Raw genomic sequence first — 21,474 nt, 5'->3', positions numbered from 1 at the left:
GACACAGAGGAAGAACTGAGGGTTGTTAGTTGGGAGGGGGTGGGGATGAAGGAGAGGGGAAGGGATGAGACAATACAAATTGGTAATTGTAATATCCAGAATATTCTTTAATTTTTTTAGTTTTCCTTGTGGCCACATCGATAAGTTCTTGCAAAGTATAAAGTACAACTTCTGCATTGTAACTTTAATGAAATGTGAAAATGTAATGGAATACTATCCTGCCATAAGAAAAGATGAAATAGTGCCATTTGTGACAAAATGGATGGGTCTTGAGATTGTTATGCTAAACGAAATAAGTCACACAGAAAAAGCTGAGAACCATATGATTTCACTGATATGTGGGATATAAAACTGAAAACAACAAAGGAACAAGACAAACAAATAAAGAAACAAAAACTCATAGACACAGACAATAGTTTAGTGGTTACCAGAGGGTAAGGGGGGAGGCAGGTGGTAAATGAGGGTAAAAAGGATCAATTATATGGTGATAGAAGGAGAACTGACTGGGTGGTGAACACACAATGTGATCTATAGATGATGTATTACAGGATTGTACACCTGAAACCTATGTAACCTTACTAACCATGGTCACCCCAATAAATTTTAATATAAAACAAAAGAAAAAGAAAATGTAGGCTGTGCCATTCCCCTATTTCTCTTCCCACTGACATGGCTGTGAGTCATCCAGGTCACACAGAGAAGAGGATAACACCCCAGAGATGGGAGAACAAAAAGATAAAAGGACTTTGAGTTCTGATATTTTTGAGGGGCATTTTAATTAAATTTATTTGGGTGACATTGGTTTGTAAAATTACATAGGTTTCAAGTGTACATTTCTATAATACATCACATTGTGTGTTCACCACCCAAAATCAAATCTTCCATCACCAAATATTTGACCCCCTTTACCCTCTTCTACATCTCCCCTCCCCCATTACCCTCTGGTAACCACTAAACTGTTGTCATTTTTGAGTGCAGACCATCACCATTGACTTTGTAGGAGACAGCTCCACTAATCTGGACTGACAAGCAAAGAGAAATATACTTGATTCTTACTCGAGGCAGTTATTTGGGGTTTCAACCTGCATTCAAAGTATATTCTAACTAATTTGCAATTTAAAATCACAATGTTCACTGACATGGCAAATTATTCACTATGTTTTAAATTCAAAAGGCAGATCACTAAGGCATTTGTATAGGGCAATCTTTGTTAAACATGCTTCTCTCTTTCCCTCCGTGTGTGTGCACTTAGAAAAGCGTCAGGGAAGAGGTAAACTAAAATGTTAAAAATATTTATTTCTGATGGAAATATGGGAATAATTTCTGAATATTTGCAATGATAATTTTATAATCGTGAAAATGATTTTTCCAAAGAACAAGTAAATCCATTATCATACAGAAAATGCTACATATGTACATTTTTTAAAGTCTTGAATTATTCTTATCTTTATTTGGCAAATCCCCAATGCTTTATCAGAAAGGCTGGATTATTTTAAGAGTCACTGCATGAAATACACATGCGCATGTGCACACACACGCATCTATACATGCATATGTATGAGAAATGCTTGCAGGACTCTAACATGTAGCAGGCAGAATGCCTTTGCCCTTTAAATAGTGAAATAGAAAAGCCAAGTTTAATACTTGTGAAATATTCAGTTAAATATTATAGTTGCAAATACATGACTTTAATGTAATTATTTTGACTATGGAGAGCAAATCAATACATTCTGAAGGTCTAATGTCTCACCCAATAAGAAGTCTGCGCCCCTTCCTTCTACCAGGCAGGCATTGCATTTTGAAGAAAGCAGGGGACTGCTCCTCTCCCATCTGCCTGCCTTCTTTTCCCAGCCTTTAAATATGTCAGTTCTGGCAGACAAGGAGTGGGCTTGGTTGGACCTATCCACTCTTTCCTCAGTAACACTATGCCATAATGTAAAAAAGCAGAACCCATATATTTTGTAGGAAAAAAGGTTGTGATCAAATAATGATAGGCCATTTCAGTTTCATGTGTGAAGAGGAAAAAGACTTCAACATATATGTCTTGATACGGAAAACAGTTCACCAAAGCCTCCTTTAAATAATTACTTCAAGGAGGAAGACAAGAATCATAAAATTATGGTATATAACAACCAACTGCAGGCTCTACAGCATAAAAAGTAATACAGATATATTTTATACAGCTGGTTGCTGAAACAATTATGAATGTCCAAACAAAATGTAAAAAGCAGCAACCTAGTGACATTGTTCTGGATTTAAAACAGATCTGTATGGTTACATGGTTACTGTTACACGGTTACAACACCATGTTACGATAACAGAGACAGTGGAGGCAGCCGGATGGTGGGGTGCAAGAAGGTAAGGATTTCACGTCTGCTGTGGCGAAGGACAAAGGAGCTTCTCTCTTGACAATTAGAGAAAAAAGTTTTAAAGTATTCTACTAGTGAAAATTAAAGAAGGATTCAAATTATGACCCAGGAAAAGATAAATACGAAGACTAGACAAAAACCAGAGAGTCTAAAACAATTAGGATGCATAAATATGAGATAACAACATGAGATGAAGGGAAGACGTTGAAAAAATACGCTAAGATTTCAGGTAAAACCAAAAATTGACTATATGATGTTTTCAAGGGTCATTGAAAAGATACATGAAATGTCAAAAACAAAAGAAGAGCTTAAGACCTATACGGCAATACAAACTAAAGAAAGACACAGTAATATCACCCAAAATAGGATTCAAACAAAATCAAACAAAACAAGGAAAATAAGGAGGTTGTTTTAATTATTTATTTACTCATTCAACAAATGTTTACCGAGCACCATTCTGTGCCAGGCATGGTGCTGGGTACTGGGGCTAGAGAGCAAACCAACCCACAAACCCTCACGGGACTTACGTTCTGATGAGGAGAGATAGAGAATAACATAGTTAAAAAACACATGTAATGATAAGTTCTAAGGAGACAAATAAAGAAAGGAGGACAGAGGGCATTTTGGGAAGGGAGGTTACACTCGCACAATAGGAAAGTCTTCAATAAAAAGGGGACACTGAGCAAAAACCACGGGGGGTTAGGGTGGATCATGACCAGTTACAGAAGAAGGGAATTTCAAACAGAGGGACCAGCAAAGACACAGCCCAGAGGACAAGGTGCCTGGATGATTTAGGAGCAGCGAGGAGGCCAGTAAGGCTAGGAGTGAAGAGGAGTGGAGAGCAGGGGAGGTCATCAGAGAAGCACAGTTGAACCTTGAATAATGTGGGGGTCAGGGGCGCCAACCACCATGTAATAGAAAATTTGCATATAACTTTTGACTCCCCCCAAACTTAACTAGTAGTAGGAGGCCAGATCATTCAGGGCTTGATGAAAACTGTAGTGATTTTGGCTTTTATTCTGAGTGAGACCGGAAATTGGGGGAATGACAAAATTTGACTTACAATCTGGCTGATTCGTGAGGCAAAGCAGAGAGACCAGTTGGGAAGCTAGTGCTTAATAACCCAAGTAGGAGAGGATGGAGGCTCAGACAGATGGTGGCAGAGGTCGGAGATTATAAGAAAATATAATGTAGGAGAAAGCTCCTGGCAGATTGAATGCAGGTTGTGAGAGAGAAAGAAGAATCAAAGAGGACTTCAAGATTTTTTGGCCTGAGCAACTGAAAGAGAAGTTGCCTGAGACAAACAAGTTAGCAGAAGTTAGGGATTGGGTTGGCGCAAGAGCAGGCGGTCAGTTTTGGACATGGCAAGTTTGAGAGGCGTATTAAATACCTAAGGAGGCAGCTGGATATGTGACTCTGGAGTTCAGGTAAGAGTCTGGTCTAGAGATATAAATTTGGGAGTCGCCCAAGTAGAGACTATAGGGATGAGATGTCCTGGCAGGTTGTGTAGACAGGAAAGAGAAGTGTCCCAAGGACCCCGGGGTTTAGAAGTTGCGAGATGAGAAGGAACCAGTAGAAGTGATTGAGGTCGCTGGTGACAGGTGGTCAGTGAGACAGCCAGGAAACCAGGCACATGGGGTGTTTTGGAAGTCACATGAACAAAGCCTTGCCAGAAAGACCAAATGATAATGGTCAAAAGCTGCTTGTAGGTCAATCAAATGAGGACCAAGGACACTGACTATTGGATGTAGTAATGACGAGGACACTGGTGGGATTGATGGGGTTTCTGCAGGGGTAGAAACAGAATCCTGGTGAGAGTGGGTTCAGGAGCAACAGGAGGAGAGCAAATGGAGATGCTGAGGATAGAAGCAACTTTCCAAAGCTCAGCTGTAAATGGAAGGAAAGAAATGGGGCAGAAGTCGACAGGACTTTTTCTTCTTTTTAATGGTAGAACTAACAGCATGATAAGAAACACCCATTATTTTAACCACATTTACTAATTAATTTGTATTATCATATGTTAAGCTAATAACTTGAAAGAAAATAACACTTTAATTATGAATGAATATAATGCAAAAAATTAAATTCTGTTGCATCCTCACAGAGCCTTGCTTCCAGATGGGAGGGAGTTTTTCCAAAGTTATTCACGGAACTCTTACCTACATTTCCTATATTATATTGCCCCTTCTGCGTTTGTGAAGAAGATAATTTCTTATCAAAAACTTCTGAAGTCATAGTAAGCTTTTCCAAAAACACAGACTACGCAGAATTTTATGATTAATATCACCTCCAAAGAGCCATAACCATAATGGCTGAATTTGGGGCAAGTCTTCTTATACTGAATGTTTAACTCAGGTCTCATTTTCAACAACTAAAATAATTAAAGGCTCTTTAAAGAGCAGGATGAAAATATAGCATCCCTTAAAAATCAATGCTAAATCCACCCAATTCTTCTGTCTGCTCATCATTTTAGATAGTTGATAATTTAATTCATTCCCTATATAGTTGTGTTATAAAACCTGTTTTCCCAAAGTAAGTCCCATTAGAAACTTCATATTTGTTTAGCACAGCTATTTGCCAATTCTTCACCAGATCAAATGCTGCTTCTTGTAGCTATAATGTAATAAATAGCTTTTTAAACTTTTAATAACCTAGTTAATCGTCTATAAGCATCACTATTTTAACAAGTATTCTTTTTCAGTGTCTTTTAATTAAACATCTGAGTATTGCGATTATTTTTCTGAGATGCTTTGCTTTCTCTTAACTTTGTATTTCTTTAATGATTACATTTTTGACCTGGACATATTAAAACAAACATTTCAAAATAATTTCTTAAATCACCCATTATTCGATATTAGTGCAATTCACACTAAGTTCAAAACAATGGCTATTTTTTCATTGTAACTGATGATGTATTTTAGTGGCTTCTTTCTCCTACTCTACGCAGGATAAGTTTCCCCGAATTGGATTTTCTTATCGTTGAAAATGCCTGAATTGAGAAGTTATAGAAATCTGTGCAAATAATTTCTAGTTGCTTATTAGTCTCAAAAAATTTAAATAATTTTTATCAAACAGAACACTAACTATCATAGTATTCCACTAAATATTTGCCCATCTTGATAGACTTTCATTTTCAGCAATCTATTTTTTCATCCTCTCTTCCTGTTTTACATGTTTATTGTGGACCCTCCGGTTACATGGTAATCCAGGTCTGCAGCCCAAAGAGAAGAAACTGATTCTTGTCAGAAAATATAATTTCAGCATGTCCCTCATAGCACACCCCCGCCTTTCTCCCCCAGGCAAGACTCTGCTGTCCCCCATTTTTTTAAGACTTTAAGGTATTAAGAACACAGGCTTTCTGTTCCAAGGAAAATAGCCTTAACTCTACAAATCGAAAACGTATTCTGCTCCCAAATTTTAAAGCACCGGGCCCAGGATACCGTGCTGACAATACAGCTATTGAAACAACAGGTGACCGGTGGCTGAAACTCGGCTGTGCTTTCTCCACGTCTGAATCGGACAGGATCTCACGTATCTCAGATCTTGTTCTTGGTGAAAAAGGGATAAAAGGAACTGAGAGAAATGCTGTTGGCTGGCACTGGCTGGGGTGCTGAAGGGATGAGGAGGTGTGAGCGAGAGGCATCCGGTATCTTTTTGTTTCAATAAGACCCTGGCTTGACAGGAAACACAGGGGGACCGGCCATAGAAACGGCGCATCCGCTGTGGAGCCCAGCAAGTCGGGTCTCCCACCGCTCCTTAGAATAAAGAAACTTATAGTCCTCTTTCTCTTCTGTTTCTGGCCACGGTCATCTTTCTTCCCTTCTTCTGCATTCACTATTGTACTCTATTCCAATCACCTAATTTTCTTTCTTAAAAGTCTCAATGCCAAGAGTAAAAGCCCTTAGAAAGTAGTCCATAATAGTATGCCAGTTCAGCTCAAAATCTATATAGACTCTTGGACTTGTTCAAATGAGAATGTGATTTGATTGACCTACTTTAGTTCACTTTTTTTTTTAAATGCGAGAGACTGAGTGAATTTGAGGGTGAACTGAATTCTAATTCTGAATGCTGGGAACGGCATCCCAAGTTTCTCGCTCAGCTCAAGAGAGTGCTGCATGAGTTGAGGTGGTGGCAATGTTTAACATTAGATAGATCCTATTGTAGTTTCTGTTTTTACAGGGACTGCTTTGGAAGAAATTTCTTTCCTTGATTTATGTCTTAACTATTTACTGAGCACCTACTAGATAGGCCAGGAGTCTTTAGAGCCCAGCGCTTGTATCTCTTGAGACCAGACTCCTTCAAGGGACAGAGCTAAGGAAACCACTGAAATACAGTGTGCGTGAGGTTTCCCTCTCTGTGGCAGGAACAGTGATGTGTTAGAGGTTTCACAGTGGATGTGAAGGATAACTAGAAATGCAAGGAGCCGCAAGCCTCTGAAGAAAAAGGAAAAGCGTGAGCCAACATGAAGAGGCACAGGTGGGGGAGGGGTCAGGTCAGGTTGGACAGGATTTGAAGCAGCATGAATGCCCTGGTAAGAGCACCATATGACATCAAGACTCATATGAACCTCGGGGTCCTTCCCAATAATGAGGAGAAACAAACAAAATCTCATCTAATGTTTTCTCAATGGTTTCTGTGGATGGAGACCCATATTCCTTTACTGTGTTTCATTACGGACGTCAGTTACAGAAAAATTTCTTGCTGAGAACTATAGAAACACATGATGTAAAAGAAAAGTCCTTCTCCTAAGACACAAGGTCCTAAAAGCATGACAATATCGGTGGCTACAATCTTACAAAAGGCTTTTTAACATTGGCCTGAGACAAGCAGTAATTTACGTTAATGACTATAGTGTGTTTATTGTACTTTTTATATCTTGGCAGGTTGGTTTCCTAGGTTCACAGAATTTCCTAGGTTAATAGAGGACTCATGTATTGCTATTTTCATGGCTCTGTGTGACATTCAGTGCAGTGAAATTTTCCAGCTGTGTTTTGATCAACTAACATGTGTATCAGGGATTGATAGGTGGCTGAGCAAGAAGATATGTAATATGCAAAAAGCTCTTCATTCTTTATTACTGACTACCATGTAAGGCTCATGAGATGGCTCATCAGTAGGAACTTACATTCCAGCCTATAAATCCTCAGTGGGATTCTATGTGAACAAAGGAGGCACAGAAACTGCACAGTCTGGCATACTGAATTGTGGCAGAATGCAATAAACAAGCATAATTACTTCCACACAAAATGTCTATATCAATGTTTTTTGATGACCTATTTTTAGTGAGTTTTCTCCAGTAATTCAATCATCCAAACAAATCTCCAGCATACTACAGTCTCAAAGCCTCCCACTAAAAGAAGCCAGCACTCCTCACATATTTATAAGGGAAAACTCCCTTCAAGGAGGTCCACTTTCTCTGCCAGCAGTCAGAGAAGACCCAACCTGAACCATGGTACAAGGGTTTATATGCTGTTATCATTTGTAGGGAGATTATGTACTAAATACATTCTTAGCTTCATTTGCCTGAATGCCACTAAGTCTCATACAACTGGATAATAGTTCATCATGTTTGTAAAAACGAACAGTTGTTTTAGTTTTCTGAAATGACAGATGCTGTAGGATTTGAATTCAAAAAGGTGGAGGAGGACGAGCCACCATCTTGTAAAGCTCCCACCAAATAGGGAACCAGAGTACTTTTTTTTTTATGATGAGTGTTTTATCATTTTTTGGTATATAATTTTGAATAAATTACTGAGAAACAAAGAAGCATCTTGTGTTTTCTTGGTATCTTCTGCCAAGAATATTAAATAGTTAAAATGTAACGAAAGATGAGGATGAAAGTAAATTGGAATCACAGGCAACAGAGAAGCATTATGGGATACTCTCTTGGGGGATGGATGATGACAGATTGTGCTGCATCTTAAAGGGTTTAAGGGCCACATGTACTAACCATTCTTGGCCAATTAAAAGTGACTTCATTCTTTGTGCCTCTTTCCAGGAATCCATTTTGCAGACAGCATTGACATGTACATCCAAAATGCGTGCCCCGTTTTGATAAACTATTAGTCAAGAATCATATGCAAATCACCTCATTCTTTGAAATCTCAGTACCAAGAGTTTACCTTTGTCACAAAATAGCAGCTGCTGCCACCAAAAATTAAGCCTCAAATTGGTATAGACATAAATATGGAAATTATGTGATATTTTCCTAGCAGTAGGTGTTGAACAGACTATAAGAGTATTTTAACACACACATTTTGCTTATATATTTTGCTACTGACACTATTATTTTGAATGTGGTGGGGTAGGAGATTTACGAGAACTAAATGCATTTCAGCCTGGAGAGGCAAAACCCAACCAATTTCTGTATTCAAGCTTCTCTTTGAGTGAATCACCTGAAATGAATTAATACGGACTTATCTTTTTGTGTCCATATATAGCAAAAACAAAAAAAGAGGGGACACCAAAGAGGCTTAAATTATTGAATGAAACAGTCCATGTTCATGTTCAAAAGGAGGAAGTCCTGCTCCTATGCTCACAGAGACGCTTTAAAATGAATTCACATCTTTATTTTGTCTCTTTTTGTGACTTTCTACAGACTTAAAATCTGATTCATAGACTCTAACATTTATATCATTATTCTCTATTCTGGTATGCTCTCACCAGGGTTCATTTTATATCTGTAACAAGATTAACTCCTCAAAGAGAAAAACCATAAAGTCCAGCACAGTGTCGAGCCAACAGTTGTTGTTCAATGAAGATCTGGTAAAAGGGGCTCCATTGATCTCAACGGGACTCAGCCCCTTTGGAGAGCAACAGCGCTGTATTCAGGTCACAAGAAGAAGCAGACCTTCCTCTCCTTTCTTTACGTGGGAGGCAAGAAAAAGTCAGGCTCAAAATATCCAGGATAATTCTTACCATTAAAGTTAATCCTTTTCCCCAAAGAATATAATCTTTAACAGTGAAAATAAAGCAATATCAGTTTTGCAAAGCAGAAAAACAGATACACTATATATCCCTATTTATTTACTGTGGGTATACACAAGGTCAGACAATTAAGTTTGTGAACTTTCCATTGTGTGCTTACATACATGCATATATATGTATATTGTATATATATATGCATATATACATATAAATACATTTGTATGTAAAATACTTATATACATATATATTACATGCATGCATATTTCATGTCATTTCCCCACCCCAAGCATCATCAAAGGAAACTTTACCATCAGCAAATATTACTCAAGAAGAAGCCATTCAGCCATACGTCTTAAATACAAATCTTGCATCCAGCTCCTATAGCATAACATAGCTATATTTGTTCATTACATGGGGAAAAATGCACTTACATTTCTATCCTTGACAGCTGCCACTTTATCCCTTTCCTAAGCTCAATGATTCAATAATTTACCACTTCATGCATCCTTAATGTATCTCACAGGATATACAGTAGATAAAACCCTATCATATTTTTCACAAATTAAAAGAAAAAAATTGCTAAAAATAATCTGAAGGAAATTCTGGGAAGCCTATTGTATGGACTATTTTCCATTGCACTGTTTTTATGTCAGACACAAGTTTCAAGCAATTACAAAGACACTAGTTGATGCAATATGAATGTGATAGCCTATAAGCGATCTGAAATTGAAGATAGTAAGAAAGCTTATTAATTGGCAGATAGCTGACTGAAATGTCAGAATAGTATGTATGCTCATTTAAAAAGGACAAATACAAGAATTTTTAAGGTGAATGAAGTAAACAGTTTTGATAAGTTAAGACTTGATAAAATTTAGCCTGACACTAGGAATATATTCAAATCTTTCCAATCCTTAGGGGAAATTTTTGTTATTGTTGTTAAGTTGTGACTATAATTTCTACTAAAATAGATAAAAATGGATTATTTTAAGCAGCAGCATTTCTTCTTACTCCTTCTCAAAGCACTGTGTTAATCAGCTCAGAGGAAATATTTAGCTTCAATTCCTGTGTCTTGTAATAAATTCAGAGTTCTATCATTCAATAAATAATCAGTCTTCAAGCCACCATCTTCTATTTCTCTCTCTTCTTCCCTTACAATTATTAACTTCTGTAGAATTGTATGTATTAGCTGTTTCTATGTTTCCTTTCTGGATATTTCTCTGACTCTATAGGGTCCTTGCTATATCGTCAATCTCTTGAGGACCACCAATGACTCACTCTCTAGAGAACGGCACCAAGTCCTAGCAATTATACTGATTACATCGATATCAAATGGGGTAATGTATTTGAGTACTTGGTATACATTTAAACATTATACAAAAAGGATGGTATTAATATACCTCCAAATGCTCTATCAAATTTCCATTTTGACTGCTACAATGTAACAGCCTTTTAACTGAGTTTCCTTAGTCCTAGTCTCACTCTTCTCAAATCCACCCATATGGATACTTGAGTAATCTCCCTAAAATAAAGAGATCTACTCAAGTCAATTCACTGTTTAAAACCCTTCAATAGCTTCCCATTATATGCTGAACAAATTTCAAACTCCAAACCCTTCAATTAGCCGTTGGCAATCATACCTACTATTTGACACTTTTTCGCTAAGACATCCCCTCCCCACTTTTTCCTCCCTCCAAACACCACACTCCCAGCTTCTGTGTATGTCATCCTTTTTGCCACGAATGTCCCCTTCCTCACCAGTGACCCCTGAAGCCCTACCCACCCACACTGCTGGGTCAATATCCAACTTCATCTCCTCCTGGAAACCTTCCCAGAGGTGAATTTAGCTCCCAAACAACTCATACTTACATATTCTGCAAACTCTGCCATGTGTGAGAGCTATTTGTGTATGGATCTTTCTCTCTTGCAAAGGCTTAGCAAACCATGAGAGAAATATTCTCTCTAAGGGGATATTTATCATAAAGGAGATGCTCAATAAAGACTCACTGAATTGATTCGTGCTTGTGTCCTCACCATTAAGGATGAAGAATATTAAAATAGTTATTTGGACCATCTCACAAAGTTATCCACTCACTTTTTTTTTTAAACGATAGAAATTTATTTTCACTCAGTTCTGGAAGCTATTAGTCCAAAGTCAGGTGTCAGCAAAGCACTTTCTAGGGAAGTATCCTTCTGTGCCTCCTTCAGCGGCTGGTGGGAGCTGGTAATCCTTGGTGTTACTTGTCTTGCAGCTGCGTTGCTCTGATCTCAGCCTCCATGGTTACATGGCCTTCTTCTCCTGCCTCTCTTTCTACATTTGCTTCCTTTTATACAGACACTTATATCCAATATAGGGCCCCCCTAAGCCAATATAACCTCATTTTAACTAATTACATCTGCAATGACCTGATATCCAAATACAGTCATATTCTGAGATACTCGGTGTTAGGGCTTCAATATATGTTTTTTTATTTCTTTTTAATTAATTAATTAATTTTTATTTTTTAATTTTTAAAAAATTTTTTATTGTTAGTTTCAGGTATACAGAACAATGCAATAGTTATCCTTTTCACCCTCACAAAGTAACAACCCCCTACCCCCATCTACTGCCCTCCCACCCCCGATATCATGCTTATCTATTACAATTCCATTGATTCCATTCCCACTCTCTACTCCATGTCCCATGACTATATGTATATATAATTATAGTTGACATACAATATTATTCAACATAAGCTTCAGAAGTACAGTGCGGTGGTCAGGTCTCTACACCGACTATGAAGTGGTCTCCCCAATATCCACTCACTTTTAAATGAAGTCATCAGTGCTTTTCAAATATAATAAAAACAAATAGCCTAGATCTAAAAAATAATGAAAATGTTATTTTTAAAAAATATACACAAATCAACTGCTTGAAATAAAAAAAAAAGCTATGTCTTATATCTATCAAATAACAGGAAATGATAACTAAATCTAACAAATGATGCATGGAGAGAGAAAATAAGACACAGGAAAGCAAGAATATGTGTCACCAACCAAGTGAAAGATATTATATTCCTATGCCCTGGTAAGCACACTTGACACTCCCATCTCAGAGGCTGGTTCAGTTATCCTCCCACCTGCTGAGAGACTTGAATCTTTGGATCAACTCCAAGGCTGTCTGGCCTCCTGAAGTTCCACTGGCTTGTAAAGACTATGAGGTCAATCACTATAGTCCATACCCCTCCTTCTAGGGTTACTCTGAAACTGGACCTGCCTTAAGAAGAGGAGAGAGGGATGGGAAGCTCTCTAGGGCCTCTCTTCTGTGGCACAAGCTTTGTTTCAGGATAGCATGAAACTTGCCCCTGAATTAATCAGTTCAGATAAAAGGGCTAGTATCAAGCCCATCTTTCGGTAAATATGGTGGAGCTTTACGATTCAAGAAATAAGCCGTCCAGTCAGTGGCAGTGAAAAAACAGACAAATTAAAGAGTAAATGCTAACAGGGGCAGGAGAGAAAGAAAAGGGAAGAATGATTCTACAAGAGTGGAAAAGTAACTGTACTCATTCTATGAATATTTTAACAGAAAATCCTTCTTTCCTACTAATTAATAAATTATTCTTTCCAAATATATAAGACTATCTTTCCAAGGAAACTTGTAAAATATTTATCTCTTGTCAATGTGTATGTGAATTGATTCATGCTTATTAAATGAGACCCGAAAGTTCACATTAACCAGGGCCTTGCATAATTGCATTTACTTTAATATCTGTGTGCAAATATGAAAAGCAAAGAGAGAGAGAGAGAGTGAGAGTGAGAGAGAGAAACTGCCCATTTTAACACACTAGAATTTTTAGGCAGAAAGAAATGTTAACACATACTTTCAAATTATGTTAACTACAAATCTCCCCAAATTATATCACAGTAAAAATATTTTTAAATAGTGGTATAAAATGGCGTCAATGTCCTCCCTCTAAAACTCTTCAAAATGCTGAGCAATATTGGGGGTTTTTAAATCTTAAATTCATGCTTAAAGAAAGTGAAGGTGAAGACACACAAAACAGAAAAAAGAGAGAAAGGAAAGAAAGAAAAGAAAGAAAGAAAGAAAGGAAGGGGAACAAGTGAGAAGAAAATAAACCAAAGATCCTAATAGAAGGGGAAATCTTTGTTTCTGTTCTGAACTCCTGTGAGCATTTTTAACTCGCCCCATGCCCTGTTCCATTTGAAGTCAACTCAATTCGAACATTTGCTGAACATCCAGCATCTGCAGGGCTAAGCTAGGTGAAGTACATCATCTCTGAGATTAATGATAAAACTAGAAACCAGTTCCAAAGGTAACTGCACTTGCTGTCATTTATTAGTTTTCCAGAACCACCTTGGGCCACTACCTCCTATGGTCAGCTTGACTAGACAAGACTTAATCCAATCTGATGGCTTTGGACTTGACTAACAACAGTCTTCATGGGCTCAAGACACTTCATTTTTCATTACTGACCACCTCTTCTTACCTCCACTACCCACTCCTCCCTAACAGGTAAACATGTGTCCACACACACACACACACACACACTTGGTGCCCTGGCCCCTGGGACATAACCAAGCTTCCTTGGTGCCAACTCATCTAGAATTAAATGCTCACTAATTTCTGCTTCTGCGACTACAAGTGGACATGCAGTATTTATCATGGGGGCTTATTTTTAAGGCACAGATGGTGTCTGGATCTAGATAATGCCTTATGCACCTTCCTAGGAGAATCACGGGAAGTGATGGTCTGACGCCAGAAGTGGCCTTAATGATGGACAGCTCAAGGTGAGGGCTGACCTGACTCTTGGATAGGGATCAGAATCCAAGCAAGGAAAGGTCAGGTGATCCTGGCCCATGTCGACAGCAAAAAGGGACTGCTACCTAAGAACCTTCACAGTCCTCTTTCTCTATGACCTAGTGCATTGAATATTCATGAAGCGCTGAGTATAGGTGTTAAGTCCAAGAATAAATGAAATACAGTCTTTGCCCTCGAGGAGCTAGTCTAGTGGGGGAGACAGACAGAGACACTGCAAAATGACATAGTGAATGTGAAAACCAATTGTGGGTAATGTGCCGTGCGAGCACTCATTCCTAAACTCACAGCTAGTCTCCCCTCTCTGTAGATGGGTGTGACCCTTCTACAAAGGCCACAGAGTGGCCCCTGAACTGTCTTCACGTATGGCCGCCAGAGTGTCCCTGTGACTTTTGTACGGCTGACACAACACAGGCAAGTAATCACCACTTCAAATAAGTTTAATAACTTCAGAAGCTTTTCTAGGTGACAGCCTCTCATCAGTACTATCAATTGGTACTATCAAAAAGTACTAGCAATACTTTCTCAGCTGCTTTTGACCATAACATAGTGCTGTAGACTAGACTTTCTGCAGGGAAGGGACAGTTCTAGACCCGCTTTGCCCCATGAGGTAGTCACTGGCCACCTGTGGCTACTGAGCACTTGAAATGTGGCTACTGTGACTGAGGAATGGAATCAACTTATTTTAATCAAGTTAAAATTAAATAGCCACAAATGTTAGTGGCTATGGTACTGGGCAGCACGGTTCTGAAATAGAAGTGTTTTAGGGTCATGCAATATGATAAAATAATTTTTCTATTGATGTCCATACAGTATGCTTAATGTCTCTAAGAATTACTCACACAGATAAAAACTGGTTTTCTTTTGTAACCTGAGTTGCTACCAGGGATTACTTCCAAAAAAATAGTCAAAGTTAAAGCATCATTGAAGGATATGCATGTCTTGTTGGCTCTGACTTTGACCTTCATGATGAAGTGGAAAATGTTCTAAAATATTTGAAAGCGAAGATACCTAACACAGAAAGCTAGTTGGGAAAGACTTATTCTCAGGTAGTTCTAAAAAAAGAGTGTCTTAAAAGTGAGATTTCAAGGAGGGTTTGAATGTGGGGATTGCACCACATCAGCTGGATTGCAGGCATCATGGGTATGAGGATCCTGTATGTTTAGGCACTGCTTAACTATTACTGCCTAACAGATGTGGGGCGTTCAGGAAACACGTAACGCAAGTAATTAAAATAGTACAGATGGGGAGAGTCTGTGTCTGGGTCACAGTGGTTACTGCCTGACCACATGCATGTGCTAAAACTTTCAAGACCGTACACTAGAAAAGGTCAATTATGCCCTGTTTTTTTAAAAGGGGAGGAAAAATAATGTGAGAGCACATGGGAAAAGTCATGAATGGAGATGCACAGAAAGCAACTGGGAATGTGAAATGCGGCATCGTGTCTCATATGAAGCAAATTAGTATTGGGTTGTCGGAAAAGTCATGATGTATTTTTTCTATGTTTTTCAAAGATGATTGATTTATATAAAGAACAAAGATCAATGATATATTGCCCGTTTTGTTCAATAACCTTTTGCCATCTTTCAGTGACCTTCATAATTCCTCGTTCACAGAAGGACCTGTCTTTATTTGCAAAAAACTGAACAAGGTGCTGATTTACAGCCTCATCTGGATTGAACATTATACCACGCAAGGAGTTTTGAAGAGAGCGAAACAAGTGCAAGTCTGATGGTGCAAGGTCAGGCGAGTATGGTGGGTGTGGGGCAACACATCCCATCCAAGCTCCAATAATTTTTGACAGGTGATCAAACTTGTGTGTGGTCTCACGTTGTCACGATGGAATACAACTCCTTTACAATTAACAAGCTCTGAACGTTTCTGGGTGATGGATTCATTCAAACTGTCCAATTGCTGATAGTACACATTCGAATTGATTGTTTGGTTCCTTGGTAGGAGCTCGACAAACACGACACCTTTAAAATCCCACCACACTGAGAGCATAATCTTCCTCAGATGAATGTGTTTTCAATGTATTTTGAGGCGAATCATCACGTTGGAACCAAGACCGTTTGTGCACCACATTGTTGTAAACAATCCACTTCTCATCACCAGTTATCAGTCACTTCAAAAAAGAATCATTTTCCTCACGTTTAATGAGCATATTGCAGATGTTTATACATGCCATTAAACGATCTTCTTTGAGTTCATGTGGAACCCAAATATTGAGCTTGCTTATGTATCCCAGCTTCTTCAGGTGGTCATGAACACTTGCATGATGGATGTTCAATGTTTCTGCAATCTCTCGTGTCGTATAATGTGGGTTTGACTCGATCAATGCCTTTATTTTGTCGTCATCAACCTCGGTGGACCTCCCTGACGGAGGAGCGTCGTTGAGATCAAAATCACCAGCACGGAATTTCATGAACCATCATTGGCACTGACACTCTTGTAGAGTATTGTCACTGTAAACTTTATGCAACTTTTCACAAGCTTGACATGCGTTCTTCCCTTTATGGAAGTAAAACAGTAAAATATGGCAAAAATGCACAGTTTGGTCTTCCATCTTCAACTTGTAAAATCTCCAAAACTCAACCAAATCGCTCAATTTTTTTTCAGAATGAAGCTAGAACTGTCGGCTGTCAAATGACATAGCAATAACATAGATGCGAATGACTCTAGTACTTCCAAAAATGAACTAGTGCCATCTGTCGCAAACATGTGTCATGACTTTTCCGACAACCCAATAAATTCCAAAGAGCAAATGGATCTCCTAGGAATGAAAGGAGAAAAAGTCTCAAGCTTGGGAATTAGAAGGAACATACAGGCTGAGACAGGCTGTGTGATGTTAGGCAAGTCAGTTGGCTTCTCTGTGCCTCAGTTTCCCCTGCTGTAAAATGTGTAAAATGAAAACACCGACCTCAAAGGGTTTTGGGGAGAATGAAGTGAGAAAATGTACCCAGAATGTTCAGTCCTGGGTCTGCACCCAACAAGCACTGAGTAACAGTAAATGGAAATAAAACACAAGCTCATCTTCTTAATCAAGCCCTTCCTTTGAGGTAGTCTGATCCTGAATGAGGGGGTTCCACTTTCATTCACAGTCTGAACAGTTGGCAAATGGGTGCTCAACAAAGTTACTAATTTAGCCATAACTCAAATCTCTTTAGAGTAAGCGGAAGGGGGAAAGACATTTCATGCTTCCAAAAAAACCTGAATTTTTGCCAGGAGCAAAATTCTCACAACGTAAAATTTTAAGCAAGTCCCCAAATCTCTTGTGCAGACATGGGAGCATAAATGAATTCATCAATGAAATAATTTATCCTGGCAAATTTCCCTGAGTAGAAGCAACCATGCTCTACTTAAAAAGGACAGAGGCACGAAATAAAGAATATGGCTACTCTGCAAATCAAAAGTAATTAATTTTCTAAAAGGAAACTAGTTATTTTGTGGTGGGGGGGAAAGCACAAATATTTTCTATTCCTGGTTACAATTTGGTTTTGGACGATAAGTAGACCAAGCTGAGAGTCACAACATACTGGATCTCACCGATTCCATACTTAGAGTAAATTAAGCAATTAGTTCTTGCAGCAGAATTGGGTATAATTTGTAGTTAATGTGGCCCTTAAAGCAGTAAGACATTACTTAAAAGTTCAGAATCTGATTCATGACATATTTAATAACAATATTTAAACCATTGAATCTCATGTACCTTGTAGTGATACAACTCACTTAATTCAAAGATCCTGAATTCTCATTAGCTGAAAGAAACTATTCCTTAAAAGCTCTGAGAACACCTACCTGTCTTCTATGACTCACAGTTAAGCCTCTTTACAGGAAAACCACGGCAGCTTTTCCCATTACCTGTTCAGTGGGTCATGATTAAATAATAACGAGTCATACAGTCATTACATTAGCTCTCCACCTAATAGAGAGCCTCTCAATTATTTTAGAGACGGTCCAAATTCACTTAGGGAATTATCTTAGAGTCATCTTTAATTTCTGCCTCTCTGATTAAGACTCCCCTTCAGCTAAATAACATGACATGCTGTGTTCCTCAGGTGATTTTTAAAAATAATAGTAAGTCAGAAATCAGAAATCAAGCCACAGTAAAAACTCGTTACTAACCCAGAACCTTTGCTAACATTTAAATGTCAGACTAGTTTAGCAGTTGTCATAGTGTTGCCCTGGACTATGGCTCCAGCATATCCTGGGAATCTGTCAGACATGGCGATTTGCAGGCCCCACCCAGGCCTACTGAATCAGAACCTCTGCAGGACGCCACAATCTGTGTTTTAACTAGTTCTCCTGTTGAGAGTTTGGAAACTGTGATCTAGCTAGTTCTAGCAAAAACAGTTGAGGCCATAGGCCAATCTTGATAGAATTATCCAAATAGATGAACTCACAATATATTTGATCCCCTCCCCTCCAACCCCCCCCCCAAAACTGCAATGTTACTCTTAAGTCCCTAGTAGTAACTTGGAATAAAAGGATTTATTTTAGTCCAAATAACCGAATGAGAATTTTTCTGTTTTGAGAGTTATTTGAAAGAAGCAATTGGTCTATATTTCCATTCAAAACGTCAGGAAACTTGAGACACAGAAAGTGGTAAGGGCATTAAGGCATTCTTAACTACTAATAACGAACGTCTTACTGATTCTATGAAATGCTACAGATAAAGGTCACAACGCAGACCAACGTGCAAACGGTCCCAGAGCTGTCATTCTACACAGCAGGTCTCCATGGACAGACCTCTCCTGAACTTTTATCTGCTCCATGTGCCAGCCACTCACTGGCTCCAGGACACAGGGTGACTAACAACCACACCCACAGTTGCTACAGTAGATGAGGAGGGCAAGAGACATCTGAAATGGAGGCTGAATTTTTTATTTGTAGATAATGTGCCTCAGGTTTTCAAAATGTGCTACCCTGAGATTGAGATAGTCATCCCATTTGAGGTTGCCAAGGCCCCTCGGTCAGCCTGTAGGCAACAAGGAAAAGGCCAACTTTGTTAAAATGGGAATGGATACAAAAGTAGTCACCTGTCAGTCTCAAAAATAAACAAACAACCATCCCCCCCCCACCCACATACATCTTGAGTTCTAATACAGGCTTACATTCAATATCATCACAAAACGTTGCAATACTCTAAAACAACTAATTTAATTCTTTACAGCTAAATTTTACATCATCAAAAAAAGCATTACAGAATATGTCAATAAACTAAAATCTAAATAACCCAAAATAAGCTACAAACAATGCTTTATTGTGAAGATCCTTTGCAAAATGTGGCCTGTTGGAATGGAATATCATTCAGCCACAAAAAGGAATAAAGTACTGATATGATACAACATGGCTACAACATGGATGAATCTTGAAAACCTTGTAAGTGAATGACACCAAAGGCCACGCACTGGATGACTCTATTTATAGGAAATGCTCCGGATAGGCAAATCTACAGAAAAAGTAGATTGGTGGTTGTCAGCGCTGGGGTCAAGAGAATGAGAAATGCCTGTTCATGGTTTCGTTCTGGGGTGATAAAAGTGTTCTGTAATAAGATAGTGGTGATGGTCGCACAACTTTGTGAATATACTAAACGAACTCAATTGTACACTTTAACAAGATGGAGTGTATGTCATATGCATTATACCTCGATTTAAAAAAAAATTACAGTATATTCAGGGCATGTGGTTTGAATGGCATACCGAGCAGCATTCTGACTTCTTTCCGTACTACAGTGAGGTTTACTTTAAATGAGGATCTAAGCACCAAAAGGATCTGGCTTTGTTGTTGAAACCGATCTACTAGAAATGAAAATTCAACAGGTGTGTATTTGAGGACCACAATACTTTCCAAAAAATGTCTTCCCCTCTCCAGAATCAACTGTCTGATTTTAGAGAAAACAAGGGCAGATTCCCCAGCAAGCCTTAACTGTCACCATGGGCCTCACATCACCCTTGAGCACTTTCATAAAGCTTCTGGAATTTAAATTATGTCTGTGTATCTGGGGGGCTGTTGGCAATTATCACCATATTTGCAATGCAATTCTCATTAGTTAGAATATGAAAATGATTTCTCTTTGTAAAGGTTCCTGGGCCAACAGCAGCACCATCTATTGGATGAAAATGTAGGTTAATAACTACTTTATTAGAAACAATCTAAAATTTAAAAATTGGGATCTTCTAACCAAAAAAAGTAAAATATGTATACTCGTACACAGAGGTACATTTTCTAACTTTCAGGTTTATGCCTCCAAACCTATTATATTCCATCATCATAGCAAGTCGTCCTCAAGGAAAAAAAGACATTTCTTTAATAAAATGCAAAAATCCAATCCTACAATTCTTCTGGAAAATGGCCGGAACACTTGCGCCTACATCCCATGTAACTGGCTACTTCCGAATGCAATTTCAGTGCTAAATGTGTAACCTGAAAGGAGGCAGATGAAAGACGAACCCATGAATAAATACATCAACCTGGAGCTGTCCTCTGACTGTGGCAGCAGTGGTAGGACGCTACTAGACATTTCGAATGGAACTTTTTTTTTTAAGTAACTGCCCAGACTTGAATGTGAGTAAATTTAAAGTACTAAAAAACAGAAAGTCAGGTTGGTGCTTGTTCCTGTTATTACCTTTCAGGCATTGTGAGCGAGTGTGTAGTGAGTGTGTGAGTGAGTGAGTGTGAGTGTGTGTGCGCGAGTGTGTGTGTTTCGCATCAGACACGTGCATTTTCCATTCAAGCCCATAATACCCACGCAGTAGCATGCATTTTACAGCAAAAACGTGATGTAGTGCTTAGCTCCGCACTACGGGTGTATTTCTGGTTGTATTTATTTCGTGACGTGCATCGAACGGGCTCTTTGCACTTTGCCGAAGATCAGAGAAAAGAGCCGAGCACAGGGACCGTGACTGCCCGGCCTCTCTCCCGTGGTGGCCGGAGCACGTACGCGGCCGGGAGATGGACGTGGGGAGGGGGCGCGTTCTCCCACGCTGCGGACACCCACCCTGCCGCCGCCGACACCGTGGGATCCCGGTCCACCGTCCCCTTTATTCGCCTTGCTAGAGGGCGGCGGCGGCAGGAAGTACCTAATGCTCTGAAATCCCACCTGTGTCCCAAACGATCCCCGAGAGGAAACCCCACGGAGGTCTCATCACTCACCCAGGCGGCAAACACACAGGAGCTGAATGCCAGCGAGGAAGCGCGTTAGGATTCGCATTTCCAGACGGTCCGGGGGCGCCCACCACGCGGCTCCTCAGCTTCTCAGGGTGCAGAGGGAGGGGGTGCCAAGGAAATGCTTTCTCCTCCAGTGTACAGATTGGTGTAAGAAGACTCTGTGTGTGTGTGTGTGTGTGTGTGTGTGTGTGTGTG

At 39.1% G+C, this 21,474-nt stretch overlaps 1 protein-coding gene across 1 annotated transcript in view; it reads right to left on the bottom strand.

Moving 5' to 3' along the window:
- The window catches only part of PTPRZ1 (protein tyrosine phosphatase receptor type Z1), a 190,490-nt gene extending 169,022 nt beyond the window's left edge, over positions 1-21,468 (bottom strand). The window contains exon 1 of the mRNA XM_019623701.1: positions 21,265-21,468. Coding sequence (XP_019479246.1) covers positions 21,265-21,322 — 58 coding nt within the window. The 5' untranslated portion in view covers positions 21,323-21,468. The remainder of the gene's footprint in view (positions 1-21,264) is intronic.
- Between the last annotated feature and the right edge of the window lie 6 nt (positions 21,469-21,474).

Source organism: Hipposideros armiger, unplaced genomic scaffold (genome assembly GCF_001890085.2).
Source record: "Hipposideros armiger isolate ML-2016 unplaced genomic scaffold, ASM189008v1 scaffold_559, whole genome shotgun sequence".
Classification (NCBI taxonomy): Eukaryota; Metazoa; Chordata; class Mammalia; order Chiroptera; family Hipposideridae; genus Hipposideros; species Hipposideros armiger.
Note: the sequence above shows the minus strand (reverse complement) of the source record. Positions and strands in the feature narration are given on the sequence as shown.